The sequence below is a fragment of the Papio anubis genome, chromosome 17, assembly GCF_008728515.1.
Source record: "Papio anubis isolate 15944 chromosome 17, Panubis1.0, whole genome shotgun sequence".
Classification (NCBI taxonomy): domain Eukaryota; kingdom Metazoa; phylum Chordata; class Mammalia; order Primates; family Cercopithecidae; genus Papio; species Papio anubis.
In genome coordinates this window covers 1,580,176-1,598,386 of record NC_044992.1, presented here as the reverse complement: position 1 = coordinate 1,598,386, position 18,211 = coordinate 1,580,176, and the positions used below count along the sequence as shown (strand labels likewise).

Here is an 18,211-nt window from a genome sequence, read left to right as displayed (position 1 = left end):
CGACTGCTGTGCACAGGAAGGAGAGTGAGTGAGTCTGCACCAGCTCAGTGCCTCGAGGGCTTAGAGGGCCAAGAGTCTGGGGAGATCACCGTCTAGCTGGCCGGACAGAGGAGCAGAGAAGAGAGGGCTGTACACAGAGAACTCCAGAGATGGGTGGCAGGTCTCCTGGGTAGTCAGCAGAGTACTGGTTGGCCCGTGTGTGTGTGGATACTATCTGAGGCCAGGGTGAGAATCATCTGAGAAGGCCAGAGGGAGCCATGCCTGTGTTTATAGCAAGCTTGAAATCGTACCTGTTTCTACCAGTCAGACGGGAAAAATTCATATTCATGGGGCACGAAGTAGAACAGCCTGTCAGGTCCTGATTCAGTATTGGGAATAACTGCACCTAGACTAAAGGCAGCTCTCTGATCCCGCCTAATAAATCTTAAAAGCAACACACCAAAAGATCAAACTGTCTCCAAGTTAACTGTATCCCTGAAAAAAGCTCAAGAATAATTACAGGATTACAAAAGTTTCCAGCACCCAACAAGGTCCGAATCCCAACATCATTCGTCCGAGGCATTCGGTCCGAGGGCCAGGCATGAAAAGAAGCCGGAAAATATGATCCATGATGGGAGAGGCCGGGATCAACTGATGGAAACAAATCCGGACCTTACACAGACATCAGAATCCACAGACAAGGACCTTAAAACAAATATCGTCTTTGTGCACTGTATGTCCCCAAAATTAAGCAGAGACGTCGAAGAGATTTTAAAAGACCCAAAAATCAAGCTTCTAGGGATGAAAATTATACTATTTGAGAAGAAAAATACGCTCAATGGGATTAACAGCAGATTAGGCATTGTCTCAGAAACGATTAGTGAATTTGAATGGCTAGCAACAGAAAGTATACACAATGGCCAGGCAAGGTAGCTTAGGCATGTAATTCAGCCTTTCGAGAGGCTATGGCGGGAGGACTGAGGCCTGCAATTTGAGACCAGCCTGGGCAACAAAGTTAGACCCCGTCCCTACAAATAAAAATAAAAGTAATGAGCTGGGCATGGTGGCACTGTAGTCCCAGTCCAGGCAGGCCCAGTACTCCACCCCCCAGACTACCAATGTAGCCTGCAGTCCAGTTACTTGGGAGGCTGAGGAAGGAGGATTGCTGGAAGTCAGGAATTCAAGACCAGTCCTGCAACATGGCAGGACTCCATGTCCACAAAAAATAAAATTAGGCCGGGCACGGTGGCTCACGCCTGTAATCCCAGCACTTTGGGAGACTCAGGTGGGTGGATCATGAGGTCAAGAGATAGAGACCATCCTGGCCAACATGGTGAAACCCCATCTCTACTAAAAATACAAAAATCAGCTGGGCGTGGCGGTGCATGCCTGTAGCCCCAGCTACTCAGGAGGCTGAGACAGGAGAATCACTTGAACCTGGGAGGCAGAGGTTGCAGTGAGCTGAGATCGTGCCACTGCATTCCAGCCTGGCAACAGAGTGAGACTTTGTCTCAAAAATAAATAAACAAAAACCAAAATTAAATAAAATTAGCTGGGCGTGTTGGCACACGCCTGTAGTCCCAGCTACTCAGGAGGCGGAGGTGGGAGGATTGCTTGAGCCCAGGGCGTTGAGGCTGCACTGGGCTGTGAATGTACCACTGTATTCCAGCCTGGGCAACAGAGCAAGGTGTTGTCTCTACGAGAGAAAAAAAAAACAAAAAAGAACGCCAAAGTGGCTATGCTAATATCAAAGCAGACTTCGAAGCACAGAACTTCACCAGGATAAAGTCATTTCATAATGATAAGAGTCAATTCTTCAAGTGGACACAAGAATTCTAAATTATATAGATATTTAATAATAGAGCTTTGAAATACATTAAGCAAAAACTAATAGAACTGCAAGGAGAGATAGAGAAACTTACAATTATTACAGTTAGAGATTTCAATGTCTCTCTCAGTAATTGACAGAATAAGTAAACAGAAAAACAGTAAGGATATAGAAAAACTGAATAACACAATTTACAACTCAACTTAATTGACATTTATAAGACTGCCCAACAACAGAATACATCTTCTTTTCAAGTACACACAGAATTTACCAAAAGAGACCATAATCTGGACATAAAATAAGACTCAAGGCTGGGCACGGTGAGTCACACCTGTAATCCCAGCACCTTGGGAGACTGAGGTGGGTAGATCACCTGAGGTCAGAAGTTCGAGACCAGCCTGGCCAATATGGCGAAACCCTGTCTTTACTAAAAATACAATAATTAATTGGCATGGTGGTGGGCACCTGTAGTCCTAGCTACTTGGGAGGCTGAGGCAGGAGAATCGCTTGAACCTGGGAGGTGGAAATTGCAGTGAGTCAAGATCATGCCACCGCACTCCAGCCTGGGTGAAAGAGTGAGTCACCATCTCAAAAATAAATAAATAAATAAAAATAAAACAAAATAAGACTCAATACATTTAACAGGATTCAGGTCACACAAAGTATGCTGTTTGATCACACTGGAATTAAATTAGATATCAAAAACAAGAAGATCTCTAGAAAATACCCACATTTGGCAGGCCCGGTGGCTCATGCCTATAATTCCAGCACTTTGGGAGGCTGAGGCAGGCAGATCACTTGAGGGTAGGAGTTTGAGACCAGCCTGGCCAACATGGCAAAACTCTTGTCTCTACTAAAAATATAAAAAATTAGCCAGGCGTGGTGACGCACACCAGTAGTCTCAGCTACTCAGTAGGCTGATGTGAGACGATCGCTTGAACCTGGGAGGCGGAGGTTTCGGTGAGTCGAGATTGCACCACTGCACTCCAGGCACTCCAGCCTGAGTTGACAGCAAGACTCTGTCTCAAAAAAAAAAAAAAAAAAAAAAAAAGAAAAAGAGAAAATCCCCACATTTAAAAACTAAACACCCTTCTAAATAACAGAATGTCAAAGATGGAACTGAAAGGGAAATAAGAAAGTATTATGAATTGAATATGAAAGAGAATATAACATATCCAAATTTGCAGGATGCTATTAAGGCAGTAGCTAACGGCAAATTTATAAAGCTACATGCCTATGTTAGAAAAAAAGATCTCAAATCAATGAAGTCAGCTTCCACCTTAAGAAACGAGAAAAAGAACATACAAAATCCAAAGTAGAAGAAAATATTAAAGATCAGAAGCATAAATCAATAGAATACAAAACATAAGAGAAAAATCAATAAAACCAAAAGTTGCTCCTTTGAGATCAATAAAATTGATAAAACTCTCAAATTCTACAGATACTCAAAGGATAACAAGGAAACATATATATATATATATATATATACACACACACACACACACACACACACATACACACACACACAGTTTTTTTTTTGAAGACAGAGTCTCATTCTGTCGGCCTAGTTGGAATGCAGTGGCATGATCTTGGCTCACTGCAACCTTCGCCTCCCGGGTTCAAGTGATTCTCCTGCCTCAGCCTCCCGAATAGCTGGGACTACAGGTGTGTGCCACCATGCCTAGATAATTTTTGTATTTTTTTAGTAGAGACGGGGTCTCACCATATTGGCCAGGCTGGTCTCCAACTCCTGACCTCGTGATCCACCCGTCTCATCCTCCCGAAGTGTTGGGATTATGGGCACGAGCCACAGTGCCTGGCACTTTTTCTCTTTTTAAATGGGGTCTCGCTCTGTCACCCAGGCTGGAGTGCAGTGGCGCCATCTCGGGTTACTGCAACCTCCACCTCCTGGGCTCAAGTAGCTGGGACCACAGGTGCACGAACGCCACCACATCCAGCTAATTTTTTGTATTTTTGGTAGAAACTGGGTTTCATCATGTTGTGCAGGCTGGTCTTGAACTCCTGAGAGCAAGCGATCGGCTTGCCTCGTTCTCCCAAGGTGTTGGGATTACAAGTGTGAGCCACCGCACCTGGCTGGAAATATATTTTTTTAATCCATTTGATAATTTCTAACAATTGGGGTGTTTAGAATATTTCTATTTCTATAGACTAATAAATTCAAGAACTTAAATAAAATTAAATTCCTTGAAGAATATAATCTACCAAAGTCTACTCAAGAATAACCCTCTATCTCTCTATTAAAGAAACTGAACTTACAGTTTAAGACTTTTCCATAAAAAAATAACATCAGGCCCAGATGGCTTCACTGGTGAATTCAACTGAACATCTAAGGAAGAAGTAATAACAAGTCTACACAAACTGCTGCAGAAAATTTAAGACAGAACACTTCCCAGCTTATTCCATAAGGTCAGGGTTACTCAGGTATCAAAATCAGAGATGTAACAAGAAAAGAAAACTAAAGAAAAATATCTCTCATGAATACCGATACAGAAATTCTAAACAAAGTAAATCAAATCAAATGGATTTAGAAAATCAAATCCAACAATATGTAAAAAGAATAACACATCAGGCCAGGCGCAGTGGCTCAATCCTGTAATCCCAGCACTTTGGGAGGCCGAGACAGGCAGATCACGAGGTCAGGAGATCGAGACCATCCTGGCTAACATGGTGAAACCCCATCTCTACTAAAAAAATACAAAAAAACTAGCCGGGCGCGATGGCGGGCGCCTGTAGTCCCAGCTACTCGGGAGGCTGAGTCAGGAGAATGGCGTGAACCTGGGAGGTGGAGCTTGCAGTGAGCTGAGGTTCGGCCACTGCACTCCAGCCTGGGTGACAGAGTGAGACTCAGTCGCAAAAAAAAAAAAAGAATACATCATGACATAGACTTATCCCAGAGATCCCAGATTGGTTCAGCGCTCAAAAACCAATCACAGTGGCCGAGCGCAATGTAATCCCAGAACTTTGGGAGGCTGAAGTGGGTGGACCACTAGAGGTCAGGAGTTCGAGACCAGCCTGGCCAACATGGCAAAATCCCGTCTCTACTAAAAATACAAAAAAAAAAAAAAATTAGCCTGGCGTGATGGCATACACCTGTAATGCCAGCTACTCTGAGGCTGAGGCACGAGAATTGCTTGAACCTGGGAGGCAGAGGTTGCAGTGAGCCAAGAAAGCACCATTGCACTCCAGCCTATGTGACGGAATGAGACTGTCTCAAAAAAAAAAAAGTCAATCAATGTAACTCACCATATTAACCAATGAACAAAGAAAACCACATGATCATCAGATCATCAGCAAGCACAGAAAAAGCATTTGACAAAACTCACCATCCATTTCTGATGAAAGCCCTCAGCAACTTGGAACAGAAATAAACTTCTTTATTTCTGATAAAAAGACTCTAAGAAAACCCTACAGCTAACATGATATTTCATGGTGAAAGTCTGAATGCTTTCTCCCTGAGATCAGGAACAAGACAAAGATAACGAGCAAGGCTGAAGATGTTTTCTAATGTATCAGCCATCTGTTTTCCTTCTATAGTGAACAATCTATTTTTCTCCAATGCCTGCTGCTAATGAAGTACTTTATTCCTTAATATGCAAAAAATTCAATAAATAGTAAAGATAGTAACCCTTTGTCAATCCTATCAGTTGCAAATATTTTATCCTAGTTTAAGGTGACATACTTTTAATTTTTTGCAGTGGGGTATAGCAGACACTTGCTGTGTCCCCAGGCTGGAGGGCAGCGGTGCGATCACAGCTCACGGCAGCCTCAACCTCCCAGGCTCAAGTAATCCCCCCATCTCATCCTCCCAAGTAGCTGAGACTACAGGTGTGAGCCATCACACCTGGCTAAGTTTTTAAAAAATTATTGTAGGTATGGGGTCTTCCTGTGTTGCCCAGGCTGGTCTCGTCCTCCTGGACTCAAAGCAATTCTTCCATCTCGGCCTCCTCAAGTGCAGGGATTACGGGTGTGAGGCACTGTGCCTGCTTTCCTATTTTTAATACGTAATTTTAAAATTTCAATTTAAACAAATATTCACTGTGAATTATTCTTTGTGCAGCCTCTTCTTTTTGATTTTCGATGGTTTCATTTTCTAACTTGAAAAGATACATCTCAAATTTATTTTGGTGTAAAGTGAGGCTTTTATTTTATTTTTTGACTTGGTGTAAGGGCAAACAATCTTTTCCTTTAAGAGGGCCAGTGATTTGAAGATTTTTTTTTGCCTTTCTCTAGAATTGTCTCTTTCGTCTAAAGTAATGATTTTTTTTTTCAGCTTCTTTTAGGACGCAAAGAAAAAATGGACTTTTTTTTCTGATTTCATTGTGCTTTTCTATACATTTTCATGAGAAAATTAAATCATTAGTAATTTCATCATCAACAGATAATCACAGTAAAATAATGTTATATATTCAACTTGTTTCAACAAATACTTACTAAACGCCAGCCTCAAGTCAGGCACTAGAACAAACATGATCTCTGCCTTCACACAGTTTACTCATGGCTTAGCAGTAAACAGAGATAATTCTAAAAGCTACCAGTGCGGTGAGTGCTATCACAGGAGTGATAGACTGCATGCTTCACACTTTTTAAAAACAAAAGTGTGCCAGGCGCAGTGGCTCATGCCTGTAATCCCAGCACTTTGGGAGGCCGAGGCGGGCGGATCACAAGGTCAGGAGATTGAGACCATCCTGGCTAACATGGTGAAACCCCAACTCTACTAAAAATGCAAAAAATTAGGCGGGCATGGTGGAGGGCACCTGTAGTCCCAGCTACACGGGAGGCTGAGGCAGAAGAATGGTGTGAACCCGGGAGGCAGAGCCTGCAGTGAGCCGAGATCGCGCCACTGCACTCCAGCCTGGGCGACAGAGCAAGACTCCATCTCAAAAAACAAACAAACAAACAAAAAAACCAAAAGTGTGCACAAGATAAATCTTAGGAAAACATGTTTCTCATTAATATTACAGATACCCTATAATATCACTTTTTTTTTTTCTTTTATAAAAACTGATTTTTTCTCTATTTTTTTCTTTTTTTTTTTTTTTTTTTGAGATGGAGTCCCAGACCATTCCTCCCGGTCCCACGCCATTCTCCTGCCTCAGCCTCTCGAGTAGCTGGGACTACAGGCGCCTGCCACTGCGCCTGGCTAATTTTTTTTTTGCATTTTTAGTAGAGACGGGCTTTCACCGTGTTAGCCAGGATGGTCTCGATCTCCTGACCTTGTGATCTGCCCACCTCGGCCTCCCAAAGTGCTGGGATTACAGGCGTGAGCCACCGCGCCCAGCAACTTTCTTATTTTTTTTTGAGACACAGTCTTGCTCTGTCACCCAGGCTAGAGTGCAGTGGCATGATCTCGGCTCACCGAAACCTCCGCCTCCTGGGTTCAAGCAACGCCCCTGCCTCAGCCTCCTGAGTACCTGGGATTACAGGTGTGGGCCACTATGCCTGTACTTTTTGTATTTTTAGTAGACATGGGGTTTTGCCATGCTGGCCAGACTGGTCTCAAACTCCTCACCTCAAATGACCTACCTGCTTTGGCCTCCCAAAGTGCTGGGATTACAGGTGTGAGCCACCATGCACCCAGCCCATTTGTCCATTGCTTTCTAATTGTGCCCTTTCTTCATACATCGTTTCTTTAGAACTGAAAAAGCCTGACAGAATAACCTGGTTCCTAGACCCCAGAATCACTATCATTTTTTTAACACTAACAAGTCAAACTGAATCCAAAAGGTAGAATTTCGACTATATAAAGAGGTATTCAATTGAGTGCTACAATCTATACCAAAGCATTTTACCTTCATTATAGGGCACTGGATTGCCAATCTTTACTCCAACTGCTTCAGCGGACTTCAAAACTTCTAATTCCATCAAAATAACGACTCTCCTGCAAAAGCAGACAAACAGAAACAGGTTAGAAAAATAAATTCCGTTCAAATGATAAGCTACTCAAAATGCTTTCCCTGATGATCATTCTGACAAAACTATTTTCCCTTTGTCACCTGTTTACATAAATATTTCTCTTAAGCTTTCACCGCGTCATGATCAAGCCTTTTCTAGATTGCAGGGTTTTCATTTACCATCTAGTTCCTCAATTAAAATGCAGTGTTCTTGCTACGTACCGTATCTTCAAGGAGCAACTGACACGGTAAGAATTTAGATGACTAAACACAAGAATGTATGGCATAAAAAGGGATGGCCTGTTTTCAGAAACACATACTCATCTAAACAATGACTTTTTCCCAGTGAAAACTAATTATGACAACGGATATGTTTTACAATGTAATTAGGACCCATTTTTAAGAACTTACTGTTCTTTGATTTTTTTTTTTTTTTGAGACGGAGCCTCACTCTGTTGCCCAGGCTGGAGTGTAGTGGCTGGATCTCGGCTCACTGCAAGCTCTGCCTCCCAGGTTCACGCCATTCTCCTGCCTCAGCCTCCCGAGTAGCTGGGACTACAGGCACCCGCCACCTCGCCCGGCTAGTTTTTTGTACTTTTTAGTAGAGACGGGGTTTCACCGTGTTAGCCAGGATGGTCTCGATCTTCTGACCTCGTAATCTGCCCGTTTCGGCCTCCCAAAGTGCTGGGATTACAGGCTTGAGCCACCGCGCCCGGCCTCAAATGCTTTCTTTGCCTTGCTTCGGTGTGCACCTTATACAAGCTTTCCCCTTGGGCTCCAAACCACCCGCCGTCTGGCACTGCCTGATTCTTGAATCAAACTCCTAAAATTTTAAGTGCTTAGGTTTATCTTTTTTCTTTTTTTGAAATGGAATTTCGCTCTTTTCTCCCAGGCTGGAGTGCAATGGCGCGACCTTGGCTCACTGAAACCTTCGCCTCCTGGGTTTAAGCCATTCTCCTGCCTCAGCCTCCCAAGCAGCTGGGACTATAGGCGCCCGCCACCTCTCCCGGCTAGTTTTTTGTGTTTTTTAGTAGAGACGGGGTTTCACCGTGTTAGCCAGGATGGTCTCGATCTCCTTACCTCGTAATCTGCCCGTTTCGGCCTCCCAAAGTGCTGGGATTACAGGCTTGAGCCACCGCGCCCGGCCTTGTTCTTTGATTTTTAACTCTGACTGAAACCTTGTGATAACTTCCCAATGACCTTAGGCCAAAAAGAAAAACTTGTGCCATGGCTTGCCTGGCCTGGCCTTGCTAACCCCCCTCCAGCGCATCCATGGGGCTGCCTTGCCCTCTGCCCTTTGCCCTCTGCCCTTCCTGTTTCCTTTCAGTGCTGCCATATGCGACAGTCCCTCTGGCCAGAAGGCCTTTGTCCGTGCTGCTCTGCGATTGTGGTGGTGTGTTCTTCCTCATTTTGCCTCATCTAATACTCGTTTTTTAGCTCTCATCTCAAACATCACCTCAAGAGACGCTTCCTTAATCTCTAGTTGAGACCAGGTTGCTTTGTTCTAGTCTTTCCTACAGCCACGATTTCTTTCCTTCAGAACACTCTGCTCAGTCTTAATTATATGTCCATTAGTGATTATTTTACTATTCTCTATCTCTCCTACTAGACTGTACTGTCAATAAAGACAGGTATCCATCCCTCCAGTGCTTAATGAAGCAAACGGCCCACAGTTGTTGCTCAATACATACTTGATGAGCACATCACAATGTCTGCATTTTAAAAAGAACTGAAACATGAAGAAGGAATTTAACGGGAACACAATTGGAGGCAGGGAGACCAAGAGAAGAGACGAAATGACAGAGGCCTGAATGAGGTTAATGGCTGTGGAGATGAAGAAACTGGCCTAGAGCAATACTTACGCAATTATCTACCCGGTTTCATCACATTTTACACTTCAAATGGTCTGACTGCTGGTTCTGGATTTTTACATACAATCAGTCCGTGTGTGCTACCCTTATCAGGTTTCACATCAGAGTTTCAATCAGATAAGCTTGAAATTATCTGTTCCTGAAAACGATATCTAGATTCCCTGTAATAACTACCTGATAGATACTTAAGTGGCAGATATTTAACTACTTTCCAAAATTATACAAATCACTCCAGAACATATAAAAATAGAAGGCTTATGAATCATTCAGCATGACTCTAATACTAAAACCTAAGACGAAACACACACACAAAACCAAAACTAATTTCATCCTGCGATATCCCACAAATCCTAAATAAAATATCAGCGAGATGAATCTAGCAGCATATTAAAAGAAGACACCAATATCGACTTACAGAGAATACAGATGACAAGGACACATTAAGTGACTTTACAGGGATGCAATCAGCCAAATCCAGACTAGGGGAAACTGCATGAGGTGAAGGATGAATGACCTGGTTTCTTCAGCAAATAAATAGTAAAGGAGAAAAAAGGTAGAGGCAGAGCCTACAGATTCAGAGAGACTTAACAGACCGTCAATCTACTGTCACAGGAACCTTATTTTGGATTCTGATTCATGTAGATTGTGCAGGCTCACGCGCACGCGCACACACACATGTGCACACACACGACAAGTTGGAAATGCAACACTGACAGCGCATTTGTTATTTTAGGTGTGAAATGGGATAGTGTCTTTTTAAGAGTTCTTATCTTTCAAAAATATATACTAAAATATTTATGGATGAAATAATACGATGCCTGAGATTTACTTCGAAATTACAGAGGAGAGTGGACGTTGCAAGGATGGAGATAAAGCAAAAGTGGACAACAGGTAACAATGAAGGGCTATATGGGGACTCATCAAACTACCGTGTATTCTATTTTTGTAGATGTTTAAAATTTTCCAGAAAAAAGATTTTAAAAAATAAAAACAGAAAGAAAATGAGCAAGCTAAGAGGATTATTATTATTATTTTTTGAGAGAGAGTCTCACTCTGTCGCCCAGGCTGCAGTGCAGTGGCACAATCTCAGCTCACTGCAACCTCCGCCTCCCAGGTTCAAGCGATTTTCCTGCCTCAGCCTCCTGAGTAGTTGGGATTACAGGCACTTGCCACCACACCTGGCTAATTTTTGTATTTTTAGTAGAGACGGGGTTTCACCATGTTGGCCAGGCTGGTCTTGAACTCCCCACCTCAGGTCATCCACCTGCCTCAGCCTCCTAAAGTGCTGGGATTACAGGTGTGAGCCACCAGCCCAGCCTAGGATTATTTTCTTAAGGCACGATTTATCGCAAGAAAGAAACAAGAGTTGAGTATTAGGCAATCTTTTTTTTTTTTTTTTTTTTTTTGAGACAGTCTTGCTCTGTCACGCAGGCTGGAGTGCAGTGGGGCGATCTCAACTCACTGCAACCTCCACCTCTCGGGTTCAAGTGATTCTCCTGCCTCAGCCTCCCGGGTAGCTGAGATTACAGGCACCTGCCACCACACCCGGCTAATTTTTGTATTTTTAGTAGAGACAGGGTTTCACCATGTTGACCAGGCTGGTCTCGATCTCCTGACCTCAGGTGATCTGCCTGCCTCAGCCTCCCAAAGTGCTGGGATGACAGGCGTGAGCCACTGTGCCTGGTTGATAATTATTTTTTAAAATATTACTAATACACAGTATGTTGACAAACTTAATGACAAACACTTCTTTTTAAATAACATGTTTATTGAGATATCACTCACATACCATAATGAATTCGCCCTTTCAGAGAGGATAATCCCAGGATTTTTGCATTCCTCAGTTACGCAAGCATCACCACTACCTAACTTGAGAACGTTGTCATCATCCCCAAAAGAAACCACGTGTACAATGACAGTCACTCCACACTTTACCACCCCTGAGAACCAATCATTGAATTTGTTTGTATGAATTTGTCTATTCAGAAATAGGTACGCTTTTTTTTTTGAGATGGGGTCTTGCTCTGTCACCCAGGCTGGAGCATAGTGGCGCAATCTCGGCTCACTGCAATCTCCGCCTCCCGGGTTCAAGCGATTCTCCTGCCTCAGCCTCCTGAGTAGCTGGGATTACAGGCACCCACCACACGCCCAGTTAATTTGCGTATTTTTAGTAGAGATGGGGTTTCACCATGTTGACCAGGATGGTCTCGATCTCATGACCTTGCGATCTGCCCGCTTCAGCCTCCCACAGTGCTGGGATTACAGGCGTGAGCCACCGCACCCGGTCAATAGATACTCTTATGTAACATTTATGAGTATAATGGGTACACACTTTCCATAGGTGTCCTTTGACCCCACAATACAAATTCTAATAATCTGTTATTCAGAAATAAAAGCATAAACACGTAAAGGTAAAGTACAAGGATGACTGCTAAAGTGCTGTTTAGAATAAACCTAGATGATCACCAAAAAAGCATGGAGTAAATAAACCCAGCCACACACAGGCTCTCAGCAGAGGTACAAAAGAACACCAGGCAAGCCTCCAAGCTGAGGCAGCGCAGTCAGGCAAAACCCAGGGGAGCGGAGCTGTCCCCGTGACTGGAGAGAGTGAGCTGTGAAGAGTTTCCCAGCAGGGACTGCACCCAATCCCAGCAACGCTTCCACCTTCTCCCACGACCACGCCCTGGAGGACAGAAGAGTGGCTGGAAAGCACCACATAAGCACCCAAGGTGGCCTGGACTGGAAGACAAAAGCTCCCACATGAGAAGACTGGCAACGGGTACCTCGCCTAGACTATGTCAGAGCAAATGCCAAGTCGGGACGGGACTGTCCACATGAAGCATGAACAAAATAAAAAGGGATGACAGAGCAACCACACAACACACAACAATGTGTCCAAGTGAAAGGAACGGGGAGGCAGAGACGATTAAGGAACCCACTCTAGAAGAAAGTGTGAGCCAAGATAAGGAGCAAGCCCTCCTCCAAAGCGATCTGCAAAATAAGTACGACTGTACACATTCGACCAATGAAGAGCCAAACGATGAGCTAAAACAGGAGATGAAGAAGAAAAGGGAGCTTGACCAGCTAAGAAAAAACAGAACAAAATCAATACTATTATACATCTCATAATTTATAAAGACGGAGGAGCAGAAAAGAGAAGGCTAAAAACTGTACTATTATGTTGGAAAACCTTGAGGCGAGCCAATGCATCCATTAGAAAAAAGGTTAAACTAAAGATCTACATGGAGGTCAAAGTTATCTACAACATATGTAAAGACTAGAACTCAGTAAATGAAATACAAAACAACATTAAGGAATAACACACAGAAAAACTTCCTTGGCAAGAACTGAATCTGCGGACTGAACGAGCACATCACACACCAGAAAAAAAAAAAAAGAACATGTGCAGCTGACATTGAGGCATAGCCTGGTTAAGTACTGAAGTTGAGATATAAACAAAAAAATCTTCAGGAATATAGGTAGAAAAAGCAAAGCTTATTAGCTGGCCACGGTGGTGAGTGCCTGTAGTCCCAGCTACGCGGGAGGCTGAGGTGGGAGAATCACCTGAACCTAGGAGGTCAAGGCTACAGTGAGCCCTGATGGTGCCACTGCACTCCCGCCTGGGCAACCAGAGTGAGGCCTCGAGAGAAAAAAAAAAACCAAGGCTTTCTACAAGGGAAGAAATCAAACCAGGCTGCCCTTAAGACTTCTCCAGATCAACATTCAATGCCAGAAGACAAAATTCTGAGGGTAAAGTCACAGAACCTAAGAATAGACAGCCAGGCAAGTTGTCATCCAGTAGAAAGGCCAACAGGCTGATAATGGGGAATATGGCATGAAAGGGCCCGTCCAGAAAAAAGTTCTTGAGCGAAATCCAACCAACCTAAAGAGGTAGGAGAAAGGAACAGCTGGAGAAAATTAAGAGTCCTAAAACCAGTGTAACCCAATTTTAAAAAACTACTTACTTAAACCTTTTAGTATTGTTGATCGTTGTTTATCTTGGTGGTGGTGGTGGTTGTTGTTTTGGACTTTTTTGAGACAGGATCTTACTCTACTGCCCAGCCTGGAGTGCAGTGGCACAATCTCAGCTAACCGCAGCCTTCACCTCTCAGGGTTCAGGCCATTCTCTCTCCTCAGCCTTCCGAATAGCTGGGACCACAGGCACCTGCCACTACGCCCGGCTAACTTTTATTTTTTTTCATAGAGACAAGGTCTCACCATATTGTCCGGGCTGGTCGCAAACTCCTGGGCTCAAGTGATCCTCCCTACCTGGTCTCCCAAAGTGTTGGGACAACAGGTGTGAGCCACTGCACCTTGCCTAAAATAAGTCATTTTTTAGCCATGAGAATAACAGTTCTGTTCATCATTGTATCTCCAGCATGCAGCAACTTGTCGGTGTACAACACATTCTTTAAATTTTTTTTTTTTTTTTTTTTTTTTTTTTTTTTGAGACGGAGTCTCGCTCTGTCGCCCAGGCTGAAGTGCAGTGGCACAATCTCGGTTTACTGCAAGCTCCGCCTCCTGGGTTCACACCATTCTCCTGCCTCAGCCTCCCGAGAAGCTGGGACTACAGGCGCCCGCCACCTCGCCCGGCTAGTTTTTTTTTTTTTTTGTATTTTTTTTAGTAGAGACGGGGTTTCACCATGTTAGCCAGGATAGTCTCGATCTCCTGACCTTGTGATCTGCCCGTCTCGGCCTCCCAAAGTGCTGGGATTACAGGCTTGAGCTACCGCGCCCAGCCTTTTTTTTTTTTTTTTTTTAGAGATAGTCTCTTGCTGTGTTGCCCAGGCTGGAGTACAGTGGTACAATCACAGCTCACTGCCGTCTCAAACTCCTGGGGTTAGGGAATCCTCCCACTTCAGCCTCCCATGTAGCTAGGACTGTAGCATGTGCCACCACACCTCACTAATTTATGTAACTTTTTTTTTTGTAGAGACAGGGTCTGGCTATGTCACCCAGGCTGGTCTCAAACTCCTGACCTCAAGCAACACTCCCACCTTAGCCCCCCCAAGTGCTGGGATTACAGGCATGAGCCACCATACGTGGTTCAACTATATTGGCTAAATACAGCATTTAATATAAAAGATTCAAGATTGCGCGCGCACACACACACACACACACACAAAAGCAGCATTACAAAATAATTATTGTTTTCTGCTGTAAAATAAGGGACCTCTTTTCATTAAAAGATACTTTCGGCCGGGCGCGGTGGCTCAAGCCTGTAATCCCAGCACTTTGGGAGGCCGAGACGGGCGGATCACGAGGTCAGGCGATCGAGACCATCCTGGCTAACACGATGAAACCCCGTCTCTACTAAAAATACAAAAAACTAGCCGGGCGTGGTGGCGGGCGCCTGTAGTCCCAGCTACTCTGGAGGCTGAGGCAGGAGAATGGCGTGAACCCGGGAGGCGGAGCTTGCAGTGAGCCGAGATCGGGCCACTGCAATCCAGCCTGGGCGACAGAGCGAGACTCCGTCTCAAAAAAAAAAACAAAACAAAACAAAACAAAGATACTTTTGAGGCCAGGCGAGGTGGCTCGCACCTGTAATCCCAGCACTTTGGGAGGCTGAGGTGGGTGGATTGCCTAAGTTCAGGAATTTGAGACCAGCCTGGGCAACATGGCAAACCCCGTTTCTACCAAAAACAAACAAACAAAAAAGATAAGATACTTTTGGGGGAAATCCTGAAAGCGCTGCTTCTGAAGAAATTAGAAATAACAAGATTTCTGCGTTCTACTTTAATCTTCTGCTCTGAAATTTCTGATTTGTTTCCGTGTATTTCTTCCTTGGGTGCCATGTGTTAGCCACCTGAGTTCTTAACTGAATAGCTGTTAAATTCTTAGCTGAAAACTCACTCTTGCCTTTTTTGTTCTTAAATTCGTTCCCATTCTACAATACAGTAAGACAGAAAAAAAACACACCGCATACCTTCCGTCTTTCAGCGTGTTCACGATGAATCGGTGAATCTGGCAAACGCAGTTGCTGGACAGTCGTTCTTGCTCCACCAGGGGGTTCAACTGTGTTGCCAACATGAAAGCTGAAAAGCACAGAGATTTCTTCAGCCTCCAAAATCCTGCAGTCTTAAGAATCTGAAAGGTACTCATACCTGTGCTAGCGAAGAAAAACGCCTTACATACGTTCCTGAAATGAAAACTAGTCAGACTCTACATAGTGAAAAACTGTGTATTTTGCTGTTAAACATTTGCTGCTCCTCTTAAATGAGTGAATTTGCTAAAGTGGTCAAAATCATTTAAAAATTCTCTCCTTTCTCCCCTTTATAGCTTCCGACACAGAAATAAAACCCCCAAACAGGAAAGTATAGGGCAGCTAACCCATCACGCTCACTGACGTCAACATCATCCTTAGGGAAATTAATCAGAGAAAACACAGAACACCAGTTAGAGAAAATTAATTAAGCCGAGTGGCAGCTTTCCACTACCTCTAGTCTACTGTTGGAATGCTGACAGCTGCAATTCTGTCTGAACGAAGTACACAGCCAAGCAAGTATGGACTTCATGAATGACCCCAAATTATGGCAACCAGAGGGCTGGGTGTGCTTCTATTATTTAAATACTCACACATTTCTAGATGGATACGCCATACTCACAGGACAGAGTGTTCAATCCATCACTCATAAGCAGTCGATAACGCGGCGGACTATTCCCCGTGGTAATGGGACGGATGTTCTAGGAGAGAAAACTTGATTGATTAGCCAGGTTGTCTGCCCCGTCCCCAGGGATAAGTAAACCGAAGTGGCAGGAGAGTGAGTTTGCCATTAGTTCAACACAAACTGAACTGTTTGCCCATTCTCTTGACACCTAAATCCAAGTAAAAGAAAATTGGATTTGATGATTTTCCCACTCACCTCTCCACTAACATTATTAAACACAACACAGAGGGAAGTAAAACGAGCTGCCTGTACTCTTGAGTTCTGACTCAAATTTGGCTGAAAATCAATTACCAAAATAAATAAATAAATAAATAATGAGGCACCCAATATACACAAGGTGTTTTGTAGCAAATGTGCTAAAAATACAAAATGAACAAAAAGTATCCTTGTTCTGAAGGGGCTAACGACTGGGGTGGAGACGGAGGCAGAGACCTAAGTGACACGTGCCCATGATCAGGTGGCAGAGCCGAGACCTTCATCCCCACCTGAGAGAGAGCAGAGGCAGGTTTCTAAAGGAAGTGCAATCTGCGCACAGAGGCCCACGCTGACCCACAGCTAGTGCGCTGCAGCAGAGACCCAGCAGACCGGCTGACCGAAAACCTGCAGGCGGGAGCCCACATTCTGCCTCTATTTTTCGAAACTCCCACTGAAGTTCGAGAACCCCTTAAACAAATGATGTGTTAACTGAAGAATGTTAAGGAGACAAGTTCATATTAGATGTATTTCTGGAAGTCATATAAAAGGCTGATGTGAACGAGACAAACCCAAGGGCAGAAAGGCAAGGTGCACCACAGTCATCTATCAACGGCAAGGAGGGAGAGAGGCAAAGCCTTCAATCTGAACCTCCAAAGACGGTAGAACTTAGCAGCTCACGTAGTAATATTTTCAAAAAGCCTGGCTCCTTTCAGGGGTACAATGAAGACTGGCCTATTTTTTGTGACAAGGCGGGGAATTTCCAAAAGTAGACAAATCTGTCCGTCCTTCATCGGACGTAATTTATAATCAGCTGACTCTAATGAAGTTGACAAGGGACACACACAGGTACTTACGATGACTTGGAGGATGGGCTTTATGGATGTATCCCCCTGCTGCATGATGGCCTGAGGGAGTAAAAACAGGTTTGTGTGAGATATGCACTCAAAGCACGAAGAAAATGACATGTTTTTATAGTTCGTATTTGGAATATACAGATAAGATTGTTAAAAGAGGCCGGGCGCGGTGGCTCAAGCCTGTAATCCCAGCACTTTGGGAGGCCGAGACGGGCGGATCACGGGGTCAGGAGATCGAGACCACCCTGGCTAACACGGTGAAACCCCGTCTCTACTAAAAAATACAAAAAACTAGCCGGGCGAGGTGGCGGGCGCCTGTAGTCCCAGCTACTCGGGAGGCTGAGGCAGGAGAATGGCGTGAACCCGGGAGGCGGAGCTTGCAGTGAGCTGAGATCCGGTCACTGCACTCCAGCCTGGGGGACAGAGCGAAACTCCGTCTCAAAAAAAAAAAAAAGATTGTTAAAAGAGCCTATTCAGAGCCTGTCAGCTGAAACGTCTAGTTGATCACTCTGGACAAATCATAAAATGGTAAGAGGGAGATACGTGTTTTACAACAAGGAAACACAGTACATCTCTAACACCGGTATCACGTATGTATTCATTATTCATAACAGCACATTCATTTCCCTCTAGTACTCATTAACAGGGAATTAGATAAATAAACTCTATATATATTAAAGAGATAATAAGGGAATGTTAGGAACAACTTTATAAAACAACCAAGATAAAGTGGATAAACCTCTTGAAAAATACAAATTATCAAAACTGATACAAAAGAAAATCTATGTAACTCTATATCTATTAAAGAAATTGAATTTATAATTCTAAATATTCCAAAAGACAACACTCTAGGTCCAGATGGCTTTACTGGTGAATTCTAACATTTAAGAAAAAACAAACAAAC

General features: G+C 43.9%; 1 protein-coding gene across 2 annotated transcripts in view; it reads right to left on the bottom strand.

The window, feature by feature from the left end:
- The window catches only part of RPA1 (replication protein A1), a 66,038-nt gene that overhangs the window by 38,833 nt on the left and 8,994 nt on the right, over positions 1–18,211 (bottom strand). For both annotated transcript variants that reach the window (XM_009189331.2, XM_003912069.3), the window contains exons 2-5: positions 17,308–17,358; positions 16,196–16,274; positions 15,517–15,625; positions 7,618–7,706 (exon numbers count right to left, since the gene is read on the bottom strand). In XM_009189331.2, coding sequence (XP_009187595.1) covers positions 7,618–7,706; positions 15,517–15,625; positions 16,196–16,274; positions 17,308–17,352 — 322 coding nt within the window. In that variant the 5' untranslated portion in view covers positions 17,353–17,358. The remainder of the gene's footprint in view (positions 1–7,617; positions 7,707–15,516; positions 15,626–16,195; positions 16,275–17,307; positions 17,359–18,211) is intronic.